The 27,321-nt window shown below is 50.8% G+C and overlaps 1 protein-coding gene across 1 annotated transcript in view; it reads right to left on the bottom strand.

Annotated features, from left to right (window-relative positions):
- Positions 1–24,299, bottom strand: part of LOC124025687 (high affinity choline transporter 1-like) — a 28,960-nt gene extending 4,661 nt beyond the window's left edge. The window contains exons 1-7 of the mRNA XM_046339029.1: positions 24,054–24,299; positions 22,579–22,692; positions 12,766–12,921; positions 5,805–5,953; positions 4,075–4,218; positions 1,592–1,745; positions 1,106–1,323 (exon numbers count right to left, since the gene is read on the bottom strand). Coding sequence (XP_046194985.1) covers positions 1,106–1,323; positions 1,592–1,745; positions 4,075–4,218; positions 5,805–5,953; positions 12,766–12,921; positions 22,579–22,692; positions 24,054–24,240 — 1,122 coding nt within the window. The 5' untranslated portion in view covers positions 24,241–24,299. The remainder of the gene's footprint in view (positions 1–1,105; positions 1,324–1,591; positions 1,746–4,074; positions 4,219–5,804; positions 5,954–12,765; positions 12,922–22,578; positions 22,693–24,053) is intronic.
- Positions 24,300–27,321: the final 3,022 nt, after the last annotated feature.

The raw sequence follows: 27,321 nt of genomic DNA, 5'->3' as shown, positions 1-27,321 counted from the left end.
GTGTAATATAGTGGTTAGATAATGTAGCAGTAGGCATGTCTGTGTAATATAGTGGTTAGATAATGTAGCAGTAGGCATGTCTGTGTAATATAGTGGTTAGATAATGTAGCAGTAGGCATGTCTGTGTAATATAGTGGTTAGATAATGTAGCAGTAGGTATGTGTGTGTAATATAGTGGTTAGATAATGTAGCAGTAGGTATGTGTGTGTAATATAGTGGTTAGATAATGTAGCAGTAGGTATGTGTGTGTAATATAGTGGTGTGATAATCTGGCAGTAGGTATGTGTGTGTATAATATGTAATATAGTGATTGGCTGTAAATATCATGCAGCTGCCCACACAACACAAGGTTGTCTATACATAGTGCTCTTAACCAATCAAAAGCCCTCATTTTCAGACCCCCAACAGAGAAAAACAGGAACGAAAAACATGTTTCCTAAGAAACCCTCCAAAAAAGATTAAATCCTCTGTCTCCTAAAACAGCAGGAGGGCCAAATGGAGAGAGTGTGTGTGTGTGTGTGTGTGTGTGTGTGTGTGTGTGTGTGTGTGTGTGTGTGTGTGTGTGTGTGTGTGTGTGTGTGTGTGTGTGTGTGTGTGTGTGTGTGTGTGTGTGTGTGTGTGTGTGTGTGTGTGTGTCAAAATAGAAGTGCTTGCTATAACAGGATTGTGGTTGTTTTGCCAACAGTCTGTTTTCTGTCTCAATGTATGCTAGTGGTGTTGATGTTTGTTCGGTCATTTGGGGGACGTTTTGGTGGTTCTGTGATGTTTTATGACGACTTGTTGGTGTTTGTGACATTTTAAGAGCCCTTAGGATGACTTTCTAACGTCACAATAAAGTCCACTGATGGGTTTTGTGACGTCGAAGTGACGTTGAAACAACAATGAAGTGACGTTGAAACAACAATGAAGTGACGTTGAAACAACAATGAAGTGACGTTGAAACAACAATGAAGTGACGTTGAAACAACAATGAAGTGACGTTGAAACAACAATGAAGTGACGTTGAAACAACAATGTGCCGTGAAACAACAATGAAGTGACGTTGAAACAACAATGAAGTGACGTTGAAACAACAATGAAGTGACGTTTTGTAATGTTCTCCGACCTGATTCCTGATGATGTTCTTGTAGATGTTGGAGGAGAACATGGAGGCGGAGCTGAGGAGGGCGGAGTCCATGGATGACATCACGGCGGCAGAGACGGCCCCGATGCCGATGATGGAGACGTAGGAGGGGGTGAGGTATTGCAGGGCGATGGGGAGGATGGACCCGGCCTGGCCACGCTCGTATGGGGTCGGAGAACCATAGCTAGTCAGGTTCCAGTCTGAACAACACATAAATAAACATTAGTCCAGTTTGTGAAATAACCTTTTTATTGTGTGGTGCGTGTGGTGCGTGTGGTGCGTGTGGTGCGTGTGGTGCGTGTGGTGTGGTGTGCGTGTAGTGTGGTGCGTGTGGTGCGTGTGGTGCGCGTGGTGCGTGTGGTGCGCGTGGTGCGTGTGGTGCGCGTGCTGCGTGTGGTGCGTGTGGTGTGGTGCGTGTGGTGCGTGTGGTGCGCGTGCTGCGTGTGGTGCACGTGGTGCGCGTGTTACCTGTGGATGCAGCGACAGCCCCCACCAAGACAGACGGGATGCCCAGCACCAGGCAGAAAGCTGAGGAGGCGAAGCAGGTGACCTGAGCCTGGGTGTAGGACGACGCTGATAGGATCCTCTGGTAGAAGGCCTGATAGGCCAGGCCTCCCAGAGCCTGAGAACACAACATCTCATCACTAACAGGTGATAAGTGATAGGATCCTCTGGTAGAAGGCCTGATAGGCCAGGCCTCCCAGAGCCTGAGAACACAACATCTCATCACTAACAGGTGATAAGTGACATAAACACACCCACATCCAGCCACCTGTGTGGGTTTGACATTTTAAAAAGCCTTTAATGAGGACATTATTAAATTACACCAATGTGTATTGTCCTACACCTTCATCAAGGTGTCTGTTTTGTCATTTAGAGAATATAGTGATATTTTTTACCTTTATTTAACTAGGCAAGTCAGTTAAGAACAAATCCTTATTTTCAATGATGGCCTAGGAACAGCTCAGGGATTTGAACTTGCAACTTTCCGGTTATTAGTCCAACGCTCTACCCACTAGGCTACCCTGCCGCATAATGACTTTGGTAATTCTTCAACACTAGGACTTCAATATAACATCTTGAGTTGTTCTATTATGAAATGGAAACAAGCTGATCTGAATGTTGTACCCGGTTTTGATGACACTCCCGGCACATACACATTAAAAGACTGTAGAATGAATGTGCGTTAATTAGCCACACCCCTACAAATGTAATCAGGAAGTGGGATTGAATGGAATGGCACGGCTATACCATGGTGCAGCAGGGGCTCTCTAGAGGAGAATGGAATGGCACGGCTATACCATGGTGCAGCAGGGGCTCTCTAGAGGAGAATGGAATGGCACGGCTATACCATGGTGCAGCAGGGGCTCTCTAGAGGAGAATGGAATGGCACGGCTATACCATGGTGCAGCAGGGGCTCTCTAGAGGAGAATGGAATGGCACGGCTATGCCATGGTGCAGCAGGGGCTCTCTAGAGGAGAATGGAATGGCACGGCTATACCATGGTGCAGCAGGGGCTCTCTAGAGGAGAATGGAATGGCACGGCTATGCCATGGTGCATCAGGGCTCCCAGAGAGGAGAATGGAATGGCACGGCTATGCCATGGTGCTTCAGGGCTCCCAGAGAGGAGAATGGAATGGCACGGCTATACCATGGTGCAGCAGGGGCTCTCTAGAGGAGAATGGAATGGCACGGCTATGCCATGGTGCAGCGGGGGCTCCCAGAGAGGAGAATGGAATGGCACGGCTATACCATGGTGCAGCAGGGGCTCCCAGAGAGGAGAATGGAATGGCACGGCTATACCATGGTGCAGCAGGGGCTCTCTAGAGGAGAATGGAATGGCATGGCTATACCATGGTGCAGCAGGGGCTCTCTAGAGGAGAATGGAATGGCATGGCTATACCATGGTGCAGCAGGGGCTCTCTAGAGGAGAATGGAATGGCACGGCTATACCATGGTGCAGCAGGGGCTCTCTAGAGGAGAATGGAATGGCATGGCTATACCATGGTGCAGCAGGGGCTCTCTAGAGGAGAATGGAATGGCATGGCTATACCATGGTGCAGCAGGGGCTCTCTAGAGGAGAATGGAATGGCACGGCTATACCATGGTGCAGCAGGGGCTCTCTAGAGGAGAATGGAATGGCATGGCTATACCATGGTGCAGCAGGGGCTCTCTAGAGGAGAATGGAATGGCACGGCTATACCATGGTGCAGCAGGGGCTCTCTAGAGGAGAATGGAATGGCATGGCTATACCATGGTGCAGCAGGGGCTCTCCGGTGGAGAATGGAATGGCACGGCTATGCCATGGTGCAGCAGGGGCTCTCTAGAGGAGAATGGAATGGCACGGCTATACCATGGTGCAGCAGGGGCTCTCTAGAGGAGAATGGAATGGCACGGCTATACCATGGTGCAGCAGGGGCTCTCTAGAGGAGAATGGAATGGCACGGCTATGCCATGGTGCAGCAGGGGCTCTCTAGAGGAGAATGGAATGGCACGGCTATACCATGGTGCAGCAGGGGCTCTCTAGAGGAGAATGGAATGGCACGGCTATACCATGGTGCAGCAGGGGCTCTCTAGAGGAGAATGGAATGGCACGGCTATGCCATGGTGCAGCAGGGGCTCTCCGGTGGAGAATGGAATGGCACGGCTATACCATGGTGCAGCAGGGGCTCTCTAGAGGAGAATGGAATGGCACGGCTATACCATGGTGTAGCAGGGGCTCCCAGAGAGTAGAATTCACCTGCCCCTCATGTGGCAAACCATGTGGGTGTCGCATGGACCTGCACAGCCACATGCAATGGCACAAACGCAACCTCATCAATAACCACAATTGGGAGCAGTTTCATCATCAAAATTGACTGCAGCCTCAAGTTAGTGTCTGTACCTATGATACTTGTGTGTGTGGGTGTACCTACGTCTGTGCGTGCGTCTGTGTGCTTTCGGTCACTCACCAGGACCATGAAGTCGTCAATCCACTTCCCCGCGTCTCTAAGCTCCAGCTTGCCGACCCAGGGGGCCTGGAACGTCTCGTTGAATGCGGTCAGAGTGATGTCCATTGAGTTTGGGTTGGTCATCATAAATGGCACACAGATCCACTGTTAGAGGAGAGTAGAGGTGAGGGGAGGGGGGGAGAGGTGATGCAAGGGGATGGGATGGGAGGAGAGGGGGAGGAGTTAGGGTTGGTCATCATAACAGATCCACTATGACAACAACATGAGGATCAGTGAGTATTCTACTTCCAGAACATTGCAAATACATGTTCCAACCTACAGTAGAACACTCCATGTCCTCCAACCTACAGTAGAACACTGACTTACATGTCCTCCAACCTACAGTAGAACACTGACTAATACATGTCCTCCAACCTACAGTAGAACACTGACTAATACATGTCCTCCAACCTACAGTAGAACACTGACTAATACATGTCCTCCAACCTACAGTAGAACACTGACTCCAACCTATACATGTCCTCCAACCTACAGTAGAACACTGACTAATACATGTCCTCCAACCTACAGTAGAACACTGACTAATACATGTCCTCCAACCTACAGTAGAACACTGACTAATACATGTCCTCCAACCTACAGTAGAACACTGACTAATACATGTCCTCCAACCTACAGTAGAACACTGACTAATACATGTCCTCCAACCTACAGTAGAACACTGACTAATACATGTCCTCCAACCTACAGTAGAACACTGACTAATACATGTCCTCCAACCTAATAGAACATGTCATGTCCTCCAACCTACAGTAGAACACTGACTAATACATGTCCTCCAACCTACAGTAGAACACTGACTAATACATGTCCTCCAACCTACAGTAGAACACTGACTAATACATGTCCTCCAACCTACAGTAGAACACTGACTAATACATGTCCTCCAACCTACAGTAGAACACTGACTAATACATGTCCTCCAACCTACAGTAGAACACTGACTAATACATGTCCTCCAACCTACAGTAGAACACTGACTAATACATGTCCTCCAACCTACAGTAGAAAGCTGACAAAGACACATGATTAAAGGTCCAATTTATTTTTTTACATCTCAATATCAAATAATTAAGTGCTGTAATTGTTTTCAATTAAAATGGTAATAAAAAAGTAGAACAACTAATACATGTCACTTCTTAACAAACCTACAGTAGAACACTTTATCGGAAAGCTGACAAAGACACATGATTAAAGGTCCAATTTATTTTTTAAAATCTCAATATCAAATAATTAAGTGCTGTAATTGTTTTCAATTAAAATGGTAATAAAAAAACAAAAATCACTTCTTAACAAAGAATTTATCGGTCTGTTATTGTCTGAGAGGTTTGGAACTCTTTCTTATTGGTCTATTAACTCATTTCCCGCTTGGTGATGTCACCAGCCAGGCCAAAACTCCATCCTAGAACAACTAGCAGAAACTTCAGTTGGCCCTTACACTAAAATGGCATTATCATAATTTTCACAATTTCACAGTATTATTCCAGCCTAGTGTGGAAATATATATAAAACACAAGAACATCTCGATTTACTGCACTGGGCCTGTAAGTATATTGGCATTTCCTTTCAAATAAAGTTGGATTCGATTTGAATGGCTATGACTGATCATCAGGCTGAAATATTCTTTAAATAAAGTTGGATTGGATTCAAAATGGCCGCCTGTCACTCACCAGACTGAGGAAGATGAGGATGAGCTGGATGACATCGGTGTAGGCTACAGAGTAGAGTCCTCCCAGTAGAGTGTAGACGATGGCCACCACAGAGCTGATACAGATGGAGTAGACATAGGGCAGGTCCAGAATCACACTCATAGTGCCACCTGCAGCACACAGGGAGGGCAACGGAACACTGAGCTACGGAACACTGAGCCAAGGAACACTGAGCTACGGAACACTCAGAACACTGAGCTACGGAACACTGAGCTACGGAACACTCAAAACACTGAGCCACGGAACACTGAGCTACGGAACACTCAGAACACTGAGCTACGGAACACTGAGCTACGGAACACCAACGGGTAGTATAACTTTTTCATTATATTTCATTATATCACAACGGTTTGATTTGTCTTATCTTAGCAATTTCTTCTCAACTAGCTACATAGCCGTCTTTGTATCAAAGATAATTGCGTAATTATCGTATTTCGCCGTCCTAACGTAGTCTTCACTAGCCAGCTAGCTAACGTCCACTGATTAGCTGCACTGGAGAAACTATTACACTCAACTGAACGACTTGATTAGTTTAGTGTTAGCTAGCTACATAGCTGTCTTTGCTGTCTTCGTATCATCGTATCATCGTATCGAAGATAATTGTGTTGTTTAGGTTTAGAGTGTGTAGTCTTAGAGTGATTATCTTAATTTACCGAGGTTAGCTAGCCAGCTATTTGTCGTCCTTAACGTAGGAGACTCTGCTAGCTAGCCAACAGCTAGCCAACGCTAGCCAACGTCTTCTGTATAGAACTCAACTACCCGGTCGCATTCACAGGTTGTATCACATTTTCACTTCATTTCATTACAGTACAACGGTTTGATTTGTTTGATCGTAGCTAGCTACTTAGCTAGCTACATAGCCGTCTTTGTATCAAAGATAATTGTGTAGTCTAGAGCGATTTTCTAGGTTCGCTAGCCATCTATTGTCGTTCTTTTAACGCAACGTAACGTAAACAACACTGCTAGCTAGCCTGCTAGCCCCCGAATAGCAACACTGCAGAAACTATTACACTCAACGGAACGACTTGATTAGTGTAGTGTCAACAACGCACCCACTGCCAGCTGGCCTACTTCAGCAGTACTGTATCATTTTAATCATTTTAGTCAATAAGATTCTTGCTACGTAGCTTAACTTTCTGAACATTCGAGACGTGTAGTCCACTTGTCATTCCAATCTCCTTTGCATTAGCGTAGCCTCTTCTGTAGCCTGTCAACTATGTGTCTGTTTATCCCTGTTCTCTCCTCTCTGCACAGACCATACAAACGCTCCTCACCGCGTGGCCGCGGCCACCCTACTCTGGTGGTCCCAGCGCGCACGACCCACGTGGAGTTCCAGGTCTCCGGTAGCCTCTGGAACTGCCAATCTGCGGTCAACAAGGCAGAGTTCATCTCAGCCTATGCCTCCCTCCAGTCCCTCGACTTCTTGGCACTGACGGAAACATGGATCACCACAGACAACACTGCTACTCCTACTGCTCTCTTCGTCCGCCCACGTGTTCTCGCACACCCCGAGAGCGTCTGGTCAGCGGGGTGGTGGCACCGGGATCCTCATCTCTCCCAAGTGGTCATTCTCTCTTTCTCCCCTTACCCATCTGTCTATCGCCTCCTTTGAATTCCATGCTGTCACAGTTACTAGCCCTTTTAAGCTTAACATCCTTATCATTTATCGCCCTCCAGGTTCCCTCGGAGAGTTCATCAATGAGCTTGATGCCTTGATAAGCTCCTTTCCTGAGGACGGCTCACCTCTCACAGTTCTGGGCGACTTTAACCTCCCCACGTCTACCTTTGACTCTTTCCTCTCTGCCTCCTTCTTTCCACTCCTCTCCTCTTTTGACCTCACCCTCTCACCTTCCCCCTACTCACAAGGCAGGCAATACGCTCGACCTCATCTTTACTAGATGCTGTTCTTCCACTAACCTCATTGCAACTCCCCTCCAAGTCTCCGACCACTGCCTTGTATCCTTTTCCCTCTCGCTCTCATCCAACACCTCCCACACTGCCCCTACTCGGATGGTATCGCGCCGTCCCAACCTTCGCTCTCTCTCCCCCGCTACTCTCTCCTCTTCCATCCTATCATCTCTTCCCTCCGCTCAAACCTTCTCCCACCTATCTCCTGATTCTGCCTCCTCAACCCTCCTCTCCTCCCTCTCTGCATCCCTTGACTCTCTATGTCCCCTATCCTCCAGGCCGGCTCGGTCCTCCCTCCCGCTCCGTGGCTCGATGACTCATTCCGAGCTCACAGAACAGGGCTCCGGGCAGCCGAGCGGAAATGGAGGAAAACTCGCCTCCCTGCGGACCTGGCATCCTTTCACTCCCTCCTCTCTACATTTTCCTCCTCTGTCTCTGCTGCTAAAGCCACTTTCTACCACGCTAAATTCCAAGCATCTGCCTCTAACCCTAGGAAGCTCTTTGCCACCTTCTCCTCCCTCCTGAATCCTCCGCCCCCTCCCCCCTCCTCCCCTCTCTGCAGATGACTTCGTCAACCATTTTGAAAAGAAGGTCGACGACATCCGATCCTCGTTTGCTAAGTCAAACGACACCGCTGGTTCTGCTCACACTGCCCTACCCTGTGCTCTGACCTCTTTCTCCCTCTCTCTCCAGATGAAATCTCGCGTCTTGTGACGGCCGGCCGCCCAACAACCTGCCCGCTTGACCCTATCCCCTCCTCTCTTCTCCAGACCATTTCCGGAGACCTTCTCCCTTACCTCACCTCGCTCATCAACTCATCCCTGACCGTTGGCTACGTCCCTTCCGTCTTCAAGAGAGCGAGAGTTGCACCCTTCTGAAAAAACCTACACTCGATCCCTCCGATGTCAACAATTACAGACCAGTATCCCTTCTTTCTTTTCTCTCCAAAACTCTTGAACGTGCCGTCCTTGGCCAGCTCTCCCGCTATCTCTCTCTGAATGACCTTCTTGATCCAAATCAGTCAGGTTTCAAGACTAGTCATTCAACTGAGACTGCTCTCCTCTGTATCACGGAGGCGCTCCGCACTGCTAAAGCTAACTCTCTCTCCTCTGCTCTCATCCTTCTAGATCTATCGGCTGCCTTCGATACTGTGAACCATCAGATCCTCCTCTCCACCCTCTCCGAGTTGGGCATCTCCGGCGCGGCCCACGCTTGGATTGCGTCCTACCTGACAGGTCGCTCCTACCAGGTGGCGTGGCGAGAATCTGTCTCCTCACCACGCGCTCTCACCACTGGTGTCCCCAGGGCTCTGTTCTTGGCCCTCTCCTATTCTCGCTATACACCAAGTCACTTGGCTCTGTCATAACCTCATATGGTCTCTCTTATCATTGCTATGCAGACGACACACAATTAATCTTCTCCTTTCCCCCTTCTGATGACCAGGTGGCGAATCGCATCTCTGCATGTCTGGCAGACATATCAGTGTGGATGACGGATCACCACCTCAAGCTGAACCTCGGCAAGACGGAGCTGCTCTTCCTCCCGGGAAGGACTGCCCGTTCCATGATCTCGCCATCACGGTTGACAACTCCATTGTGTCCTCCTCCCAGAGCGCCAAGAACCTTGGCGTGATCCTGGACAACACCCTGTCGTTCTCAACTAACATCAAGGCGGTGGCCCGTTCCTGTAGGTTCATGCTCTACAACATCCGCAGAGTACGACCCTGCCTCACACAGGAAGCGGCGCAGGTCCTAATCCAGGCACTTGTCATCTCCCGTCTGGATTACTGCAACTCGCTGTTGGCTGGGCTCCCTGCCTGTGCCATTAAACCCCTTCAACTCATCCAGAACGCCGCAGCCCGTCTGGTGTTCAACCTTCCCAAGTTCTCTCACGTCACCCCGCTCCTCCGTTCTCTCCACTGGCTTCCAGTTGAAGCTCGCATCCGCTACAAGACCATGGTGCTTGCCTACGGAGCTGTGAGGGGAACGGCACCTCAGTACCTCCAGGCTCTGATCAGGCCCTACACCCAAACAAGGGCACTGCGTTCATCCACCTCTGGCCTGCTCGCCTCCCTACCACTGAGGAAGTACAGCTCCCGCTCAGCCCAGTCAAAACTGTTCGCTGCCCTGGCCCCCCAATGGTGGAACAAACTCCCTCACGACGCCAGGACAGCGGAGTCAATCACCACCTTCCGGAGACACCTGAAACCCCACCTCTTTAAGGAATACCTAGGATAGGTTAAGTAATCCCTCTCACCCCACCCCCCTAAGTTTTAGATGCACTATTGTTAAGTGACTGTCCCACTGGATGTCATAAGGTGAATGCACCAATTTGTAAGTCGCTCTGGATAAGAGCGTCTGCTAAATGACTTAAATGTAAATGTAAATATGGAACACTGAGCTACGGAACACTGAGCTACGGAACACTGAGCTACGGAACACTCAGAACACTGAGCATCATCAGCAATAGAATGTTCACTGACCGTTATCAGTGATTAGCTGATAACCTACTGCTGTATAGATGAACCACTCTGCTTCTCCTTCTGGAGACTAAATGCTGGTTCTAATACTGCATAAATGTACTGCAAATACTAAAGTAATATCCTAGAAACAGTGGTGAGCCTGGTCAAGTACAGTATGATACTTTTCTATTGCTATATACTATTAACAGTCCATATTATAAATGTCACTTTTTTAAATACATACAGTTGAAGTCGGAAGTTTACATACACCTTAGCCAAGTACATTTAAACTCAGTTTTTCATCATTCCTGACATTTAATCCTTGTAAAAACTCCCTGTCTTAGGTCAATTAGGATCACCACCTTATTTTAATTAAGAATGTGAAATGTCAGAATAATAGTAGAGAAAATGATTTATTTCAGCTTTGATTTCTTTCATCACATTCCCAGTGAGTCAGATGTTTACATACACTCAATTAGTATTTGGTAGCATTGCCTTTTAAATTGCTTAACTTGGGTCAAACGTTTCAGGTAGCCTTCCACAAGCTTCCCACAATAATCTGGGTGAATTTTGGCCCATTCCTCCTGACAGAGCTGTTGTAACTGAGTCAGGTTTGCAGGCCTCCTTGCTCAGGGCTTGTGATGGCCCTGAGCAAGTATGCTTGGGGTCATTGTCCATTTGGAAGACCCATTTGCGACCAAGCTTTAACTTCCTGACTGATGTCTTGAGATGTTGCTTCAATATATATAATTTTCCAACCTCATGATGCCATCTCCTGCAGCAAAGCACCCCCACAACATGATGCTGCCACCCCCGTGCTTCACGGTTGGGATGGTGTTCTTCGGCTTGCAAGCCTCCACCCTTCTTCTTCCAAACTTATCGATGGTCATTATGGCCAAACAGTTTCATCAGAGCAGAGGACATTTCTCCAAAAGTCCGATCTTTGTCCCCATGTGTAGATGCAAACCGTAGTCTGGTTTTTTATTGCTGTTTTGGAGCAGTGGCTTCTTCCCTGCGGAGTGGCCTTTCAGGTTATGTCGATATAGGACTCGTTTTACTGTGGATATAGATACTTTTGTACCTGTTTCCTCCAGCATCTTCACAAGGTCCTATGCTGTTGTTCTGGGATTGATTTGCACTTTACACACCAAAGTACGTTCATCTCTAAGAGACAGAACACATCTCCTTCCTGAGCGGTATGACGGCTGCGTGGTCCCATGGTGTTTATACTTGTGTACTATTGTTTGTACAGATGAACATGGTACCTTCAGGCGTTTGGAAATTGCTCCCAAGGATGAACCAGACTCGTGGAGGTCTACAATTTATTTCCTGATGTCTTGGTTGATTTCTTTTAATTTTCGCATGATGGCAAAACGATGTCAATTAGCCTATCAGAGGCTTCTAAAGCCATGACAACATTTTCTGGAATTTTCCAAGCTGTTTAAAGGCACAGTCCACTTAGTGTATGTAAACATCTGACCCACTGGAATCTGGAGTCTGTAAACAATTGTTGGAAAAATGACTTGTGTCATGCACAAAGTAGATGTCCTAACCAACTTGCCAAAACTGTAGTTTGTTAACAAGACATTTGTGGAGCGGTTGAAAAACTAGTATTAATGACTCCTGTCTAAGTATATGTAAACTCCCGACTTCAACTGTACATACTGTCTGTCCATGATGCAACCGAAGAGCAATGGTCAAGCAAAAGGCCAAAATGTATATTTTAAACAGAAGAAAGCAAAACTGTTCATATCGGAAGAAGCCTACTGAGTCTCTGAGTTGCTTCTCTCACTCGAAGATTCATCATAAATCACCATCATCAGGTTACATCACAACTATTAAGAACTAAGGAACTAAAGAATATTAAATAATAATAATAATGCACAAATAAATATAAAAAAAAAAAAAAAAAATAGAGAAAATAATGAATCAATCAATAAGTAGATAAACATGACTAAATCCAGGTCTACCTCTCTCCAATCAGGGCCAGGGTCAGCTCGGCCCCGCCCCGCCCAGCTCGGCCCCGCCCAGCTCGGCTCCACCCAGCTCGGCCCCACCCCGCCCAGCTCGGCCCCGCCCCGCCCGCCTGGCCAAGACGCACCTTCGACCTTAAACAGAAAAGTGTCAGATCGCCACATCGCTGACTACTAGGTTTTTCAGCCTGCCTGTGACCTTTTGACCTCTGCTCTTGAGCTTTGACTTGAACTTCACCCCATATATTTAAATGTTTGACGAGGAGTATCTCTTTTTTATATTTTCTTTAGCCCCTTCAGAGATTGTGTGTGTGTGTGTGTGTGTGTGTGTGTGTGTGTGTGTGTGTGTGTGTGTGTGTGTGTGTGTGTGTGTGTGTGTGTGTGTGTGTGTGTGTGTGTGTGTGTGTGTGTGTGTGTGTGTGTGTGTGCGCGTGCGTGCGTGCGGGTGGGGGTGTGTGTGTGTGTCGAGGGTTGGAGAACATACTGTACTGCAGGACCAGTTGGTTACCTAGGCAACATTCAAACGTTGTATCAGTTGGTCATTCTTGGTCCACAATAAAACATTGAAACAGTTGGTTACCTAGGCTGACCAGCGTCCTAGCGACCCACAGGACGTCTGCAATGAGCGCTGGGAAGATGAGCAGGCTGCTCAGGACGTTGCCATACTTTATCTGGAATGGATCCATCATCGTCACGTACTTGTTTTCCCTCATTGGCTTGGCAAAGAAAAAACCACCTGCGTCAGAAAAGAGAGAAAAGAGAGAGAGGAGGAGGCGGATGGAGGGGGGAGAGAGAGAGGAGGAGAGGGGGATGGAGGGGTGAGAGAGAGGAGGAGAGGGGGATGGAGGGGAGAGAGAGGAGGAGAGGGGGAGAGGGAGAGAGAGGAGGAGAGGGGGATGGTGGGGAGAGAGAGGAGGAGGATGGAGGGGGAGAGAGAGGAGGAGAGGGGGATGGAGGGGAGAGAGAGGAGGAGGGAGGGGAGAGAGGGAGAGAGAGGAGGAGAGGGGGATGGTGGGGAGAGAGAGGAGGAGGATGGAGGGGGAGAGAGAGGAGGAGAGGGGGATGGAGGAGAGGAGGAGGATGGAGGGGGAGAGAGAGGAGGGGGATGGAGGGGGAGAGAGAGGAGGATGGAGGGGGAGAGAGAGGAGGAGGATGGATGGAGGGGGAGAGAGAGGAGGAGGGGATGGAGGGGGAGAGAGAGAGGAGGCGGATGGAGGGGGAGAGAGGAGGAGAGGGGGATGGTGGGGAGAGAGAGGAGGAGGATGGAGGGGGAGAGAGAGGAGGAGAGGGGGATGGTGGGGAGAGAGAGGAGGAGGATGGAGGGGGAGAGAGAGGGAGGGGGATGGAGGGGGAGAGAGAGGAGGCGGATGGAGGGGGAGGAGAGGAGGAGGCGGATGGAGGGGGAGAGAGAGGAGGAGGCGGATGGAGGGGGAGAGAGAGAGGAGGCGGATGGAGGGGGAGAGAGAGAGGAGGCGGATGGAGGGAGGGAGAGAGGAGAGGCGGATGGAGGGGGAGAGAGAGGAGGAGGCGGATGGAGGGGGAGAGAGAGGAGGAGGCGGATGGAGGGGGAGAGAGAGAGGAGGCGGATGGAGGGGGAGAGAGAGAGAGGAGGCGGATGGAGGGGGAGAGAGAGGAGGAGGCGGATGGAGGGGGAGAGAGAGAGGGGGATGGAGGGGGAGAGAGGGAGGAGGCGGATGGAGGGGGAGAGAGAGGAGGAGGCGGATGGAGGGGAGAGAGAGAGAGGATGGAGGGGGAGATGGAGGGGGGAGGAGAGAGAGGAGTATGGGGATGGAGGGGTGAGAGAGAGGAGGAGAGGGGGATGGAGGGGGAGAGAGAGGAGTATGGGGATGGAAGGGTGAGAGAGAGGAGGGGGATGGAGGGGGAGAGAGAGGAGTATGGGGATGGAGGGGTGAGAGAGAGGAGGAGAGGGGGATGGTGGGGGGAGAGAGAGGAGGGGGATGGAGGGGGAGAGAGAGGAGGAGGAGAGGGGGATGGAGGGGGAGAGAGAGGAGTATGGGGATGGAGGGGTGAGAGAGAGGAGTATGGGGATGGAGGGGTGAGAGAGAGGAGGAGAGGGGGATGGAGGGGGAGAGAGAGGAGTATGGGGATGGAGGGGTGAGAGAGAGGAGTATGGGGATGGAGGGGTGAGAGAGAGGAGGAGAGGGGGATGGAGGGGGAGAGAGAGGAGTATGGGGATGGAAGGGTGAGAGAGAGGAGGGGGATGGAGGGGGAGAGAGAGGAGTATGGGGATGGAGGGGTGAGAGAGAGGAGGAGAGGGGGATGGTGGGGGAGGAGAGGAGGGGGAGGAGGGGGAGAGAGAGGAGGGGGATGGAGGGTGGAGAGATGGAGGGAGAGAGGAGGAGGTTGGATGGAGGGGGAGAGAGAGGGAGGGGGATGGAGGGGAGGGAGGAGGAGGGGGATGGAGCGGGGAGAGAGAGGAGGGGGATGGAGGGGAGGGGGAGGAGGGGGATGGAGGGGGGAGAGAGAGGAGGGGGGAGAGAGGAGGAGAGGAGGATGGAGGGGGAGAGAGAGGAGGGGGATGGAGGGGGAGAGAGAGGAGGGGGGGATGGAGGGTGGAGAGAGGAGGAGGTTGGATGGAGGGGGAGAGAGAGGAGGGGGGGAGGGGGGGATGGAGGGGGAGGGAGGAGGAGGGGGATGGAGGGGGAGAGAGAGGAGGGAGATGGAGGGGAGGGGGAGGAGGGGGATGGAGGGGGAGAGAGAGGAGGGGGGGAGAGAGGAGGAGAGGAGGTTGGAGGGGGAGAGAGAGGAGGGGATGGAGGGGGAGAGAGAGGAGGGGGATGGAGGGGGAGAGAGGAGAGGGGGATGGAGGGGAGGAGGAGGAGGGGGATGGAGGGGAGAGAGAGAGGGGGGGATGAGGGGGAGAGAGAGGAGGGGGTAGAGGGGGATAGAGAGGGGGGGATGGAGGGGGAGAGAGGAGGAGGGGGATGGAGGGGGAGAGAGAGGAGGGGGATGGAGGGGGAGAGAGAGGAGGGGGATGGAGGGGGAGAGAGAGGGGGGGGGAGGGGGAGAGGAGGGGGAGGATGGAGGGGGGTGAGAGAGAGGAGGGGATGGAGGGGGATGGAGGGGGAGAGGGATGGATGGAGGGGGAGAGAGAGGAGGGGGATGGAGGGGGAGAGAGATGGAGGGGGATGGAGGGGGAGAGAGAGGAGGAGAGGGGGATGGAGGGGGGGGAGAGAGGAGGAGGGGGATGGAGGGGGAGAGAGATGGAGGGGGATGGAGGGGGAGAGAGAGGAGGAGAGATGGGGGGGGGGAGGGGGATGGAGGGGGAGAGAGAGGGAGGAGAGGGGGATGGAGGGGGGAGGGAGGAGGGGGGGGATGGAGGGGGAGAGAGAGGAGGTGGATGGAGGGGGGGATGGGGGGAGAGGAGGAGAAGGGGATGGAGGGGTGAGAGAGAGGAGGAGAGGGGGATGGAGGGGGAGGGAGAAGGGGGATGGAGGGGGAGGGGGAGAGAGAGGAGGGGGATGGAGGGGGAGAGAGAGGAGGAGGAGGGGGATGGAGGGGGAGAGAGAGGAGGAGAGGGGGATGGAGGGGGAGAGAGAGGAGGAGGGAGGGAGAGGAGGAGGGGGATGGGGTTGGGGGGGAGAGGAGTATGGGGGGGAGAGAGAGGAGGGGGAGGGGGATAGAGGGGGGGAGGGGGAGAGGAGTGTAGGGACGGAGGGTGGAGAGAGAGGAGCAGGGGGATAGAGAGGGATGGTGGGAGAGAGAGGAGGAGAGGGGGATGGAGGGGGAGAGAGGAGGGGGAGGGGGGGGATGGGGAGGAGTATGGGGATGGAGGGGGAGAGAGAGGAGGAGGGTGATAGAGAGGGGGAGAGAGAGGAGGAGGGAGATAGAGGGCGGGGAGAGAGAGAGGAGGAGGAGGAGGGGGAGAGGAGGAGGAGAAGGGGGAGAGGGGGAGGAGGAGGGGGATGGGGATGGAGGGGGGGGGAGGGGGGATAGAGAGGAGAGGAGGGGGGGATAGAGAGGAGGAGGGGGATAGAGGGTGAGAGAGAGGAGTATGGGGATGGGGGAGAGAGAGGAGGAGGGGAGAGAGAGGAGGAGGGGCATGGAGGGGAGAGAGAGAGGAGGGGGATGGAGGGGGAAGAGAGCGGAGGGGGTGGAGGGGGAGAAGAGAGGGTGGAGAGGGAGAGAGAGAGGAGAGAGAGGAAGAGGGGGGAGAGAGAGGAAGAGGGGTATGGAGGGAGGAGAGAGAGAGAGAGAGAGAGAGGAAGAATGGGAGAGAGAGGAAGAGGGGGATGGAGGGGGAAGAGAGAGGGGGATAGAGCGAGGGATGGAGGGGGAGCGAGAAGAAGAGGGGGAGAGAGAGGAAGAGGGGGGAGAGAGAGAGGAAGAGGGGATGAGAGAGAGAGGAAGAGGGGGATGGAGGGGAGAGAGAGGAAGAGGGGGATGGAGGGGGAGAGAGAGGAAGAGGGGGATGGAGGGGGAGAGAGAGGAAGAGGGGGATGGAGGGGGGAGAGAGAGGAAGAGGGGGATGGAGGGGGAGAGAGAGGCGGGATAATAAAACATAAAACAAACAGGTGTGACCTCTGATAACACAACACCTGTTTCTGTTCTGTTATTGCCAGCGGAGTGGATAAACAATGGATCCAAACAGCACCAATGTGTGCATGTGCGTGTGCGTGTGCGTGTGCGTGTGCGTGTGCGTGCGTGTGCATGTATGTGTGTGCGTGTGCGTGAGTGTGCATGTATGTGTGTGCGTGTGCGTGCGTGTGCGTGTGCGTGTGCGTGCGTGTGCATGTATGTGTGTGCGTGTGCGTGCGTGTGCATGTATGTGTGTGCGTGTGCGTGCGTGTGCGTGTGCGTGTGCGCGTGCGTTGGGAGCATTCTGCTCCAGCGATCCAGTCACGTTCCAAATGGCACCCTATTCCCTGTAGTTTGACCAGGGCCCAGAGGGGAGTAGGGTGTAGTTTGACCAGGGCCCATAGGGGAGTAGGGTGTAGTTTGACCAGGGCCCATAGGGGAGTAGGGTGTAGTTTGACCAGGGCCCATAGGGGAGTAGGGTGTAGTTTGACCAGGGCCCAGAGGGGAGTAGGGTGTAGTTTGACCAGGGCCCATAGGGGAGTAGGGTGTAGTTTGACCAGGGCCCAGAGGGGAGTAGGGTGTAGTTTGACCAGGGCCCAGAGGGGAGTAGGGTGTAGTTTGACCAGGGCCCAGAGGGGAGTAGGGTGTAGTTTGACCAGGGCCCAGAGGGGAGTAGGGTGTAGTTTGACCAGGGCCCATAGGGGAGTAGGGTGTATGCGTGCTTAGTGCTGCTTTTGATACCATCGATCACCACATTCTTTTGGAGAGATTGGAAACCCAAATTGGTCTACACGGACATGTTCTGGCCTGGTTTAGATCTTATCTGTCGGAAAGATATCAGTTTGTCTCTGTGAATGGTTTGTCCTCTGACAAATCAACTGTAAATGTTGGTGTTCCTCAAGGTTCCATTTTAGGACCACTATTGTTTTCACTATACATTTTACCTCTTGGGGATGTTATTCGAAAACATAATGTTAACTTTCATTGCTATGCGGATGACACACAGCTGTACATTTCAATGAAACATGGTGAAGCCCCAAAATTGCCCTCTCTAGAAGCATGTGTTTCAGACATAAGGAAGTGGATGGCTGCAAACTTTCTACTATTAAACTCGGAAAAAACAGAGATGCTTGTTCTAGGTCCCGAGAAACAAAGAGATCTTCTGTTGAATCTGACAATTAATCTTAATGGTTGTACAGTCGTCTCAAATAAAACTGTGAAGGACCTCGGCGTTACTCTGGACCCTGATCTCTCTTTTGAAGAACATATCAAGACCATTTCGAGGACAGCTTTTTTCCATCTACGTAATATTGCAAAAATCAGAAACTTTCTGTCCAAAAATAAAGCAGAAAAATTAATCCATGCTTTTGTCACTTCTAGGTTAGACTACTGCAATGCTCTACTTTCCGGCTACCCGGATAAAGCACTAAATAAACTTCAGTTAGTGCTAAATACGGCTGCTAGAATCCTGACTAGAACCCAAAAATTTGATCATATTACTCCAGTGCTAGCCTCTCTACACTGGCTTCCTGTCAAAGGAAGGGCTGATTTCAAGGTTTTACTGCTAACCTACAAAGCATTACATGGGCTTGCTCCTACCTATCTCTCTGATTTGGTCCTGCCGTACATACCTACACGTATGCTACGGTCACAAGACACAGGCCTCCTAATTGTCCCTAGAATTTCTAAGCAAACAGCTGGAGGCAGGGCTTTCTCCTATAGAGCTCCATTTTTATGGAACGGTCTGCCTACCCATGTCAGAGACGCAAACTTGGTCTCAACCTTTAAGTCTTTACTGAAGACTCATCTCTTCAGTGGGTCATATGATTGAGTGTAGTCTGGCCCAGGAGTGGGAAGGTGAACGGAAAGGCTCTGGAGCAACGAACCGCCCTTGCTGTCTCTGCCTGGCCGGTTCCCCTCTTTCCACTGGGATTCTCTGCCTCTAACCCTATTACAGGGGCTGAGTCACTGTCTTACTGGGGCTCTCTCATGCCGTCCCTGCAGGGGGTGCGTCACCTGAGTGGGTTGATTCACTGTTGTGGTCATCCTGTCTGGGTTGGCACCCCCCCTTGGGTTGTGCCGTGGTGGAGATCTTTGTGGGCTATACTCAGCCTTGTCTCAGGATGGTAAGTTGGTGGTTGAAGATATCCCTCTAGTGGTGTGGGGGCTGTGCTTTGGCAAAGTGGGTGGGGTTATATCCTTCCTGTTTGGCCCTGTCCGGGGGTGTCCTCGGATGGGGCCACAGTGTCTCCTGACTCCTCCTGTCTCAGCCTCCAGTATTTATGCTGCAGTAGTTTGTGTCAGGGTGCTAGGGTCAGTTTGTTATATCTGGAGTACTTCTCCTGTCCTATTCGGTGTCCTGTGTGAATCTAAGTGTGCGTTCTCTAATTCTCTCCTTCTTTCTTTCTCTCTCTCGGAGGACCTGAGCCCTAGGACCGTGCCCCAGGACTACCTGACATGATGACTCCTTGCTGTCCCCAGTCCACCTGACTGTGCTGCTGCTCCAGTTTCAACTGTTCTGCCTTGTTATTATTCGACCATGCTGGTCATTTATGAACATTTGAACATCTTGGCCATGTTCTGTTATAATCTCCACCCGGCACAGCCAGAAGAGGACTGGCCACCCCACATAGCCTGGTTCCTCTCTAGGTTTCTTCCTAGGTTTTGGCCTTTCTAGGGAGTTTTTCCTAGCCACCGTGCTTCTACACCTGCATTGCTTGCTGTTTGGGGTTTTAGGCTGCGTTTCTGTACAGCACTTTGAGATATCAGCTGATGTACGAAGGGCTATATAAATACATTTGATTTGATTTGATTTGGTGTAGTTTGACCAGGGCCCATATGGGAGTAGGGTGTAGTTTGACCAGTGCCCATAGGGGAATAGGGTGTAGTTTGACCAGGGCCCATAGGGGAGTAGGGTGTAGTTTGAACAGGGCCCATAGGGGAGTAGGGTGTAGTTTGAACATGGCCCATAGGGGAGTAGGGTGTAGTTTGAACAGGGCCCATAGGGGAGTAGGGTGTAGTTTGAACAGGGCCCATAGGGGAGTAGGGTGTAGTTTGAACATGGCCCATAGGGGAATAGGGTGTAGTTTGAACAGGCCCGTAGGGGAGTAGGGTGTAGTTTGACCAGGGCCCATAGGGGAATAGGGTGTAGTTTGAACAGGGCCCATAGGGGAGTAGGGTGTAGTTTGACCAGGGCCCAGAGGAGAGCAGAGTGTAGTTTGAACATGGCCCATAGGGGAGTAGGGTGTAGTTTGAACAGGGCCCAGAGGGGAGAAGGGTGTAGTTTGACCAGGGCCCATAGGGGAGTAGGGTGTAGTTTGACCAGGGCCCATAGGGGAGTAGGGTGTAGTTTGAACAGGGCCCATAGGGGAGTAGGGTGTAGTTTGACCAGGGCCCATAGGGGAGTAGGGTGTAGTTTGACCAGGGCCCATAGGGGAGTAGGGTGTAGTTTGACCAGGGCCAATAGGGGAGTAGGGTGTAGTTTGACCAGGGCCCATAGGGGAGTAGGGTGTAGTTTGACCAGGGCCCATAGGGGAGTAGGGTGTAGTTAGACCAGGGCCAATAGGGGAGTAGGGTGTAGTTTGAACAGGGCCCATAGGGGAGTAGGGTGTAGTTTGAACAGGGCCCATAGGGGAGTAGGGTTTAGTTTGACCAGGGCCCATAGGGGAGTAGGGTGTAGTTTAACCAGGGCCCAGAGGGGAGTAGGGTGTAGTTTGAACATGGCCCAGAGGGGAGTAGGGTGTAGTTTGAACAGGGCCCAGAGGGGAGAAGGGTGTAGTTTGAACAGGGCCCAGAGGGGAGTAGGGTGTAGTTTGACCAGGGCCCATAGGGGAGTAGGGTGTAGTTTAACCAGGGCCCAAAGGGGATTAGGGTGTAGTTTGACCAGGTCCCATAGGGGAGTAGAGTGTAGTTTGACCAGGGCCCATAGGGGAGTAGGGTGTAGTTTGACCAGGGCCCAGAGGGGAGTAGGGTGTAGTTTGACCAGGGCCCATAGGGGAGTAGGGTGTAGTTTGAACAGGGCCCATAGGGGAGTAGGGTGTAGTTTGACCAGGGCCCAGAGGGGAGTAGGGTGTAGTTTGAACAGGGCCCAGTTGGGAGTAGGGTGCAGTTTGAACAGGGCCCAGAGGGGAGTAGGGTGTAGTTTGAACAGGGCCCAGTTGGGAGTAGGGTGCAGTTTGAACAGGGCCCATAGGGGAGTAGGGTGTAGTTTGACCATGGCCCATAGGGGAGTAGGGTGTAGTTTGACCAGGGCCCATAGGGGAGTAGGGTGTAGTTTGAACAGGGCCCATACTTTAGACCAGAGCCTTATTCCCTATATAGTGCACTACTTTAGACCAGAGCCCTATTCCCTATATAGTGCACTACTTTAGACCAGAGCCCTGTTCCCTATATAGTGCACTACTTTAGACCAGAGCCCTATTCTCTATATAGTGAACTACTAGTGACCAGAGCCCTATTCCCTATATAGTGCACTACTTTAGAACAGAGCCCTATTCCATATATAGCGCACTACTTTAGACCAGAGCCCTATTCCCTATATAGTGCACTACTTTAGACCAGAGCCCTATTCCCTATATAGTGCACTGCTTTAGACCAGAGCCTTGTTCCCTATATAGTGCACTTTAGACCAGAGCCCTTTCCGTATATAGACCAGAGCCCTATTCCGTATAGTAGTGCACTACTTTAGACCAGAGCCCTATTCCCTATATAGTGCACTACTTTAGACCAGAGCCCTATTCCCTATATAGTGCACTACTTTAGACCAGAGCCCTATTCCCTATATAGTGCACTACTTTAGACCAGAGCCCTATTCCCTATATAGTGCACTACTTTAGACCAGAGCCCTATTCCCTATATAGTGCACTACTTTAGACCAGAGCCCTATTCCCTATTATAGTGCACTACTTTAGACCAGAGCCCTATTCCCTATATAGTGCACTACTTTAGACCAGAGCCCTATTCCGTATATAGTGCACTACTTTAGACCAGAGCCCTGTTCCCTATATAGTGCCCTACTTTAGACCAGAGCCCTATTCCCTATTATAGTGCACTACTTTAGACCAGAGCCCTATTCCGTATATAGTGCACTACTTTAGACCAGAGCCCTGTTCCCTATATAGTGCCCTACTTTAGACCAGAGCCCTATTCCCTATTATAGTGCACTACTTTAGACCAGAGCCCTGTTCCCTATTATAGTGCACTACTTTAGACCAGAGCCCTATTCCCTATATAGTGCACTACTTTAGACCAGAGCCCTGTTCCCTATATAGTGCACTACTATAGACCAGAGCCCTATTCCCTATTATAGTGCACTACTATAGACCAGAGCCCTATTCCCTATATAGTGCACTACTATAGACCAGAGCCCTATTCCCTATTATAGTGCACTACTTTAGACCAGAGCCCTATCTGTGCCACAGTCGATAAGGGCAGAGAACATTTCTTAGCTTTAGTACCTCACTCTACTGTTTCATAACGTGTATCCTGTTTCTGCTGAGCACGTTTAGTACCTCACTCTACTGTTTCATAACACGTATCCTGTTTCTGCTGAGCACGTTTAGTACCTCACTCTACTGTTCCATTACGCGTATCCTGTTTCTGCTGAGCACGTTTAGTACCTCACTCTACTGTTTCATAACGTGTATCCTGTTTCTGCTGAGCACGTTTCCAGATGACCTCATAGCACACAGGTGTGTTTAGAACTGTGTTACTGGGTCACATAAGGGTTAGTGCTAGAGTGGATGAGGTGAAGATACGTCTAAAATTGGGCCCCTCTTCCGTATATACAGCTCACATCAGCTATTAGTACCAGGATCAGACCGTGGGGTTAGAGGTTAGAGGTCATATGACTCACCCAGGAAGAAGGTGAGTACGTAGGGGACTGGCATCAGAGCCCAGACCAGACCCAGGGTAGGGTTGTAGACAGCCTCCGCTATACCCAGGATAAACCCTCCTCCAACCCACGTAGCTGTAGGGAGGAGAGGGAGGGAGGGAGGGAGGGAGGGAGGGAGGGAGGGAGGGAGGGAGGGAGGGAGGGAGGGAGGGAGGGAGGGAGGGAGGGAGGGAGGGAGAGGGAGGTGGGAGAGAGAGTGGGAGAGAGGGAGAGAGAGTGGGAGAGAGGGAGAGAGAGTGGGAGAGAGGGAGAGAGGGAGAGAGAGTGGGAGAGAGGAGAGAGAGTGGGAGAGAGGGAGAGAGAGTGGGAGAGAGGGAGAGAGAGTGGGAGAGAGGAGAGAAAAACACACATAAACATGGGCCAATACATACCAATGCAGTAACACCTACTTCTGAGAGTCCCACTGTAGACGCTCAACTAACTACCAACAAGCTGTCAGTGACAAGTTAACAGATGTTTAGTGGCGTCCAGTAGGCCTGCAGTCGAAAGACATCTGATATTCAACACTTCCCCCAGTGCTCGTAAACAGATATGCAGTTGTTGATATTTGTGTAAAAGCTCTCAGAATAAACTGATCCTTCATGTCTTATCTATTTCTATGCTGCAATCTCTTTCCCTCCCTCTCTCCTTCCTTCCCTCCCTCTCTCCTTCCCTCCCTCCTTCCCTCCCTCTCTCATTCCCTCCCTCCCTCCTTCCCTCCCTCTCTCCTTCCCTCCCTCTTTCCCCCTTTCCCTCCCTCCCTCCCTCCCTCCCTCCTCCTTCCCTCCCTCTCTCCCCCTCCCTCTCCCCCTCCCTCCCTCCCTTTTCCCTCTTTCCCTCCCTCTCTCCTTCTTTCCCTCCCTCTTTCCCTCCCTCTAACCTTCCCTCCCTCCCTCTTTCCCTCTTTCCCTCCCTCTCTCCTTCCCTCCCTCCCTCTTTCCCTCCCTCTCTCCTTCCTTCCCTACCTCTCTCTTTCCCTCCCTCTCTCCTTCCCTCCTTCCCTCCCTCCCTCTTTCCCTCTGTTCCTCCCTCTTTCCCTCCCTCCCTCCCTCTCTCCTTCCCTCCTTCCCTCCCTCCCTCTTTCCCTCTGTCCCTCCCTCTTTCCCTCCCTCCCTCTCTCCTTCCCTCCTTCCCTCCCTCTTTCCCTTCCACTTTCCCTCCCTCTCTCTTTCCCTCCTTCCCTCCCTAATTCCCTCTTTCCCTCCCTCTTTCCCTCCCTCTCTCCTTCCCTCCTTCCCTCTTTCCCTCCCTCCCTCTTTCCCTCTTTCCCTCCCTCTCTCCCTCCCTCCCTCCCTCCTTCCCTCCCCCCTCTTTCCCTTCCTCTTTCCCCCCATCCCACCAATCAGTGTGATGATTCCGACCAGTATATTGAAGATACTTGTCAGGTTTACGGTAACAGTAAACCCCACTCTGTTTGGGCATGGTCTCTACAAGCCCCAATCTGATTGGCTGCTTACCAGTCAGAGTGAAGATCCCCACCAGCAGGTTGATGTTGCGTCCGGCGAGCAGCGTGATCTCCATCCCGTCCGACCCTGTACACTTCCTCTCCACCTTCTTGGAGCGCATTGAGGCCCAGATCCCCGTGCCTAGGATCAGCAAGTAGAAGATCGCCATGACGATCAGGCCCGGAACGTTCAGAGACATTTTAACCTCGTTCTTCTTCCTCTTCTCACCGAAGCAAATGATTGTTCAACTAGAGAGAGAAAGAGAAAAGAGAGAAAGAGAGAAAGAGAGAAAGAGAGAGAGAGAGAAAGAGAGACAGAGACAGAGACAGAGACAGAGACAGAGACAGAGAGAGAGAGAGAGAGAGAGAGAGAGAGAGAGAGAGAGAGAGAGAGAGAGAGAGAGAGAGAGAGAGAGAGAGAGAGAGAGAGAGAGAGAGAGAGAGAGAGAGAGAGAGAGAGAGAGAGAGAGAGAGAGAGAGAGAGAGAGAGAGAGAGAGATATCTGTAAACAAAGAAAGACGAAGGTTTCATGCATTCATGCATATTCATAGTTGAAAAGCATTGAAGATGATTGGAATTGGAATTTCAGGGTACTTCCTGAATGGACTGTAGTTTAAATGGAATGGAGCCCAACCCTGAGTTGACCATTCCTGCTGTACACTACCATGCAAACAGCAGAGAATACAGCATCAAAGAAAGGAAGGGAAAGTTCAGAATATACATATAGATACATAGATATACTATAGGAACACTTCCAATAACCTCATGACTGTAAAACAGGGAGTGGGGCTGAGGGAGGGTAACAGAGGGGGGTTTTGGGATGGGGCTGAGGGAGGGTAAGCAGAGGGGGTGTTGGGATGGGGCTGAGGGAGGGTAAGCAGAGGGGTGTGTATTGGGATGGGCCTGAGGGTGGGTAAGCACAGGGGGGTGTTGGGATGGGGCTGAGGGAGGGTAAGCACAGGGGGGTGTTGCACAAATAGAACTGACATCTTAACAGAACCACATGACAAAATAGTTGATCGCTGAGGAACATTCACGACGTGCACACTGTCAAGCTCAATTACAATAAACAAACAACGAATAAATAAACAAGGAACTCAACGACAGGAAGCCAGTCCATGATCAGCTGATAAAGGGTCAGGAGGCCCGTAAGGATGTGGAAGAACAAAAATAAAAAAGTTTTACAGGTCATGGAGGGCAGTGGGCATGTGGAGGGAGTGGGGGGCATGAGGAGGGAGTGGGGGGGCATGAAGGAGGGAGTGGGGGGGGCATGTTGGATGTTCAGGGAGGGAGTGGAGGGGGGCATAGAGGGTGATTGGTGTATATAGAGGAGAAGTGTATTGGTGTATATAGAGGCCTGTTGTGTTGTTCAGGTAGAAGTGTATTGGTGTATAAGAGGCCCGTTGTGGTGTTCAGGTAGAAGTGTATTGGTGTATATAGAGGCCTGTTGTGGGGTTCAGGGAGAAGTGTATTGGAGGGATATAGAGGCATGTTGTGGGAGTTCAGGGTGTATGAGGAGTGTATAGGGGGGCATAGGAGGGAGGTATACATAGTGGGGGGCATGTAGGAGGGAGTGTGGGGGCATGAAGGAGGTATAGAGTCTATAGGGAGTTGTAGGAGAAGTGTATTGGAGGAGTCTATAGGAGGGAGTGTGGGGGCATGTAGGAGGGAGTGGGGGGGCAGGTGTGGGAGTGGGGGGGGCATGTAGGAGGGAGTGTGAGGGGGGCATGTAGGAGTGTATAGGGTCTATAGAGGGAGTGGGGGGGGCATGTAGGAGAGGTGTGGAGGGGTCATATAGGAGGGAGTGTTGGCATGTTTAGGAGGGTGGGAGGGTGGGGGCATGTAGGAGGGAATGGGGGGGCATGGAGGTGGAGGGAGTGGGAGGGGGTATACATAGGAGGGAGTGGGGGACTGTGTGTTCAGGAGAAGTGGATTGGGTCTATAGAGGGAGTGTTGTGGGTTCAGGTAGAAGTGTATTGGTGTATATAGAGGCCTGTTGTGGTGTTTATAGGGTAGAAGTGTATTGGGTGTATAGAGGCCTGTTGTGTTGTTCAGGTAGAAGTGTATTGGTGTATATAGAGGCCTGTTGTGGTGTTCAGGTAGAAGTGTATTGGTGTATATAGAGGCCTGTTGTGGTGTTTAGGTAGAAGTGTATTGGTGTATATAGAGGCCTGTTGTGGTGTTCAGGTAGAAGTGTATTGGTGTATATAGAGGCCTGTTGTGGTGTTCAGGTAGAAGTGTATTGGTGTATATAGAGGCCTGTTGTGGTGTTCAGGTAGAAGTGTATTGGTGTATATAGAGGCCTGTTGTGGTGTTCAGGTAGAAGTGTATTGGTGTATATAGAGGCCTGTTGTGGTGTTCAGGTAGAAGTGTATTGGTGTATATAGAGGCCTGTTGTGGTTTAGTTCAGGTAGAGGCCTGTGTATTGGTGTATAGTATATAGAGGCCTGTTGTGTGTTCAGGTAGAAGTGTATTGGTGTATATAGAGGCCTGTTGTGTTCAGGTGTGTATTGGTAGAGAGACCTGTTGTGTATTAGAAGTGTATATAGAGGCCTGTTGTGTGTTCAGGTAGAAGTATAGAGGTGTATTGTTCAGGACTGTGTGTATACATAGAGGTGTTAGTGTCTATAGAGACTGTGTGTTACATAGAGGTGTATAGAGGTCTATAGAGACTGTGTGTATACATAGAGTGTATAGAGGTCTATAGAGACTTGTGTGTATACATAGAGGTGTATAGAGGTATATAGAGACTGTGTGTATACATAGTTTATAGAGTCTATAGAGACTGTGTGTATACATAGAGGTGTATAGTCTATAGAGACTGTGTGTATACATAGAGGTGTATAGAGGTCTATAGAGACTGTGTGTATACATAGAGGTAGAGGTGTATAGAGACTGTGTGTATATAGAGACTGTGACTGTGTGTACATAGAGGTGTGTAGAGGTCTATAGAGACTGTGTGTATACATAGAGTGTGTAGAGGTCTATAGAGAGACTGTGTGTATACATAGAGGTGTATAGAGGTCTATAGAGACTGTGTGTATACATAGAGGTGTATAGAGGTCTATAGAGACTGTGTGTATACATAGAGGTGTATAGAGGTCTATAGAGACTGTGTGTATACATAGAGGTGTGTAGAGGTCTATAGAGACTGTGTGTATACATAGAGGTGTATAGAGGTCTATAGAGACTGTGTGTATACATAGAGGTGTGTAGAGGTCTATAGAGACTGTGTGTATACATAGAGGTGTATAGAGGTCTATAGAGACTGTGTGTATACA

The sequence above is a fragment of the Oncorhynchus gorbuscha genome, unplaced genomic scaffold, assembly GCF_021184085.1.
Source record: "Oncorhynchus gorbuscha isolate QuinsamMale2020 ecotype Even-year unplaced genomic scaffold, OgorEven_v1.0 Un_scaffold_2345, whole genome shotgun sequence".
Lineage (NCBI taxonomy): Eukaryota > Metazoa > Chordata > Actinopteri > Salmoniformes > Salmonidae > Oncorhynchus > Oncorhynchus gorbuscha.
This window is presented reverse-complemented; position numbering and strand designations above follow the sequence as displayed.